This window comes from Sinocyclocheilus grahami, unplaced genomic scaffold, assembly GCF_001515645.1.
Source record: "Sinocyclocheilus grahami isolate Dianchi unplaced genomic scaffold, SAMN03320097.WGS_v1.1 scaffold1024.1, whole genome shotgun sequence".
NCBI classification, from domain to species: Eukaryota; Metazoa; Chordata; class Actinopteri; order Cypriniformes; family Cyprinidae; genus Sinocyclocheilus; species Sinocyclocheilus grahami.
The window spans coordinates 100978-103913 of NW_015506203.1; the positions used below are offsets into that span (position 1 = coordinate 100978).

Genomic DNA, 2936 nt, shown 5'->3' on the forward strand with positions numbered 1-2936 from the left:
ACTAAATATCTTCACGGAACATGATCTTTACTTAATATCCTAATGATTTTTGGCATAAAAGAAAAATGTATAATTTTGACCCATACAATGTATTGTTGGCTATTTCTACAAATATGCTTGTGCTACCTAAGACTGGTTTTGTGCTCCAGGGTCACAAATGTCCCAGTCATATTTCACTCAAAATAAATAAGAATTATATTTTGCATTAAGAAAATTCTCATTACTCTAATGCATTAAAAATATTGGAATTGCACAACATTTACACGACTGTTGGGCTACCGTTAAATTATACTCATTTAAGTAAAAAAGTACAACAGTAATGCAGTCAAAAAAATTACTTTACTAACAATAATGACAATCTCCAGTGAGATTAACAAAACACCTATCATATTTCATTTTACACTAAAGACACTTGGTTAATGGTGTCTGTTTGTTCTGCTGCATTAGTTAATTGGTTTCCTAAGTAACCAGCATGCCACTAATTTGTCTAGTTAAGTCCTAAACATGTTCTCCTCAACCAGAGGCCAATCAGACACATTGATTTCCCTAGAATATCAGCCGTCTCCAACATATCATTTTGTCCGTCAGCTTTCCCCAAATCCCATTTATTGCTTTATTTTTTAAATTAACACCTTTTAAAACAAACAACACCTATATGACAACATTAAAATGAATAATTCTATTATCGAAAGGCAAAACACAGCATGTTCTTATTAGTACTTGATCAGTTCTCCTTCATTTCTACTCTGTGACTTGTGACCAGGTGCAGAACTCCTTAGCCAAGCAAGACACTTCCAGAATTATAAATCTAAATTGTTGTAAGTTTCTTACTTTGTAGAGCGTGGCACCACCATTTCTGAAAGAGTCTCGTAAGTGTGCTGCCAGTCAGCATAATTTGTTCTGAAGGGTTAGAAAACTTGCTGTCAGTATGTGCATGAGAAAAAATTTAACACAATAGGTTTGTGTGCATCCAAAAAGATGTTCAGAGAGGCTCATTTTTATGTTTTGGAATTAGGGCTGGGCGATATGGCAAAAAGTTAAATCTCTTTTTCCTGAAAATTTGACCAATTCTAGATTTTTTTTACATTAAACTTCTCAACATAAAAGCACACGTGATTTCAACATGGATTAAATGTCAAACAAATCACTTCTTAAATATCTTTGCAGAAAAGATGCATGAATTATGAAGGCACATATTGTACAAACTTATCTTAAACATATCATATGTTCAGAAATAATGTAAGAAAAATGCTAAAAAAAAGGGCAATTTGAAATAAATGAAAGTATAACACCAGTAGACCATTATTAAGTCTAAATGTTTTGTAAAAACAAAGAAAATACCAGCAGCTTTCAGCCTGTCAGCATCATGCAAACATGAAATATCAGACATACAATAGTAGTTCATTACAGGTTTTTCATTGCACTGCGCTGCTTTCCATTCTTTTTCCACGTGCTTGATGGCGTTTGACTGTTGTGTCTTTTGCAGTGTCTAGTGCATGAAATGGCATCCTAAAACACAGTGCTCAAGTTCAACTTCCGTCTCCTTGCTTTTTCCCCCATTCCGCTGCCCTATTCTCTGTGTGAATAGCACCATATGTTTTACGTATGGTCCTTCATAGAGTGTGTCACACGTGAGCAGTTCATCACATTCGCCCAATCATGCTGTTATCAATAGTTTATTGTCAACGTGTCTAATTCTTCTAACATTTGCTAAGAGTTCTATTCAAATTCTGATTCTTCGATTTATAAAAAATAAAATTGTGACAAAACATTACATTTGAATTCATCGATAAAATCGCACAGGTTCCAAATTTGGAATTTGTCACTTACTTTGGTACCACCACCAGCATAGTAATGAGGTACTCGGAATCAAGCACAAAGTTTTCTTTCTTGACAATATCTGCCAAACTCCTGGTCAGCAGGCTCCCTCTGGTGAGATGACAAAAATCACACTGGTTCATTGGAAAATGCTTCCCTAACCATGACTCTCAAAGTCATTCCTTTAATTGATTTTCTTAAAGGAGTAGTTCACCCAAACACTGAAATTATGACTATTTTGGACTACTTTTTTGGATTTGTCAGATGTATAAACGGTTATCTGGAAAAGAGCTCTGTGAATATTCTTTTAAAAATCTCGTGTTCCATGAAAAAAACCCCCCCTGAAATTTCCATTGTAAAAATTATTATTTATTTATTTTTGTAAGTGTTGCATCATATATTCAGTACTTATTCAATAAAAAAAAATAAAGAAATAAATCAATGCACTAAAACAAATAAATGGTGTCCAGGTTTCTATCTAAATCAGTGGTTCTCAACACGCATGCGGCCCGTCACGAATTCAAATGCGGCCCACCGTGCTGAACACAATTAAAAAGAAAATACTTTCAGTTTTACAATTAATTTTAGTTTTTACATTAATTTAAAAATGTACTAAATAAATATAAGATATAGCCTAATGTTTTTATGTAAAATAATTTTGTTTTTCCTATATTATTTTCAGACATGAGCATACATAGCCCAATTAACGTTACGCATTTAAAGTAACGACCAAGCGGCCAGCGGCAGACAGTAAGCTTATGTTTGATCAATTTAGCCTTCTCAAATCATCACGGCTTGACTAAAATAAAATCTATAGATATAAAACAGTTCAAGCATATAACAATGTTTAGACGTTAAACCTAGAAATGTGCGCTGTATCCAATCATTTGTGCGGAGAGTGGAAGCTGAAGCGCACTTTGCAGGACATAGAGACGCCAGCGCGATCACTTGTGTTTTTTTTCAGTGGATACGCCGTCATTTTTACTCATAAAGACAAGAGTAATACATCATATGTAACTGTAAAGGGTCTACTCTTATTTGTGTGCACTCACAATATCAACAAAACCTTGTGCTTTTATAAAATAAAGAAATCAAACATGATGCGCTTTCTGCCATCT

General features: G+C 34.0%; 1 protein-coding gene across 1 annotated transcript in view; it reads right to left on the reverse strand.

Annotated features, from left to right (window-relative positions):
* The window catches only part of LOC107565754 (V-type proton ATPase subunit C 1-A-like), a 35099-nt gene that overhangs the window by 23933 nt on the left and 8230 nt on the right, over window positions 1–2936 (reverse strand). The window contains exons 7-8 of the mRNA XM_016251022.1: window positions 1831–1929; window positions 832–900 (exon numbers count right to left, since the gene is read on the reverse strand). Coding sequence (XP_016106508.1) covers window positions 832–900; window positions 1831–1929 — 168 coding nt within the window. The remainder of the gene's footprint in view (window positions 1–831; window positions 901–1830; window positions 1930–2936) is intronic.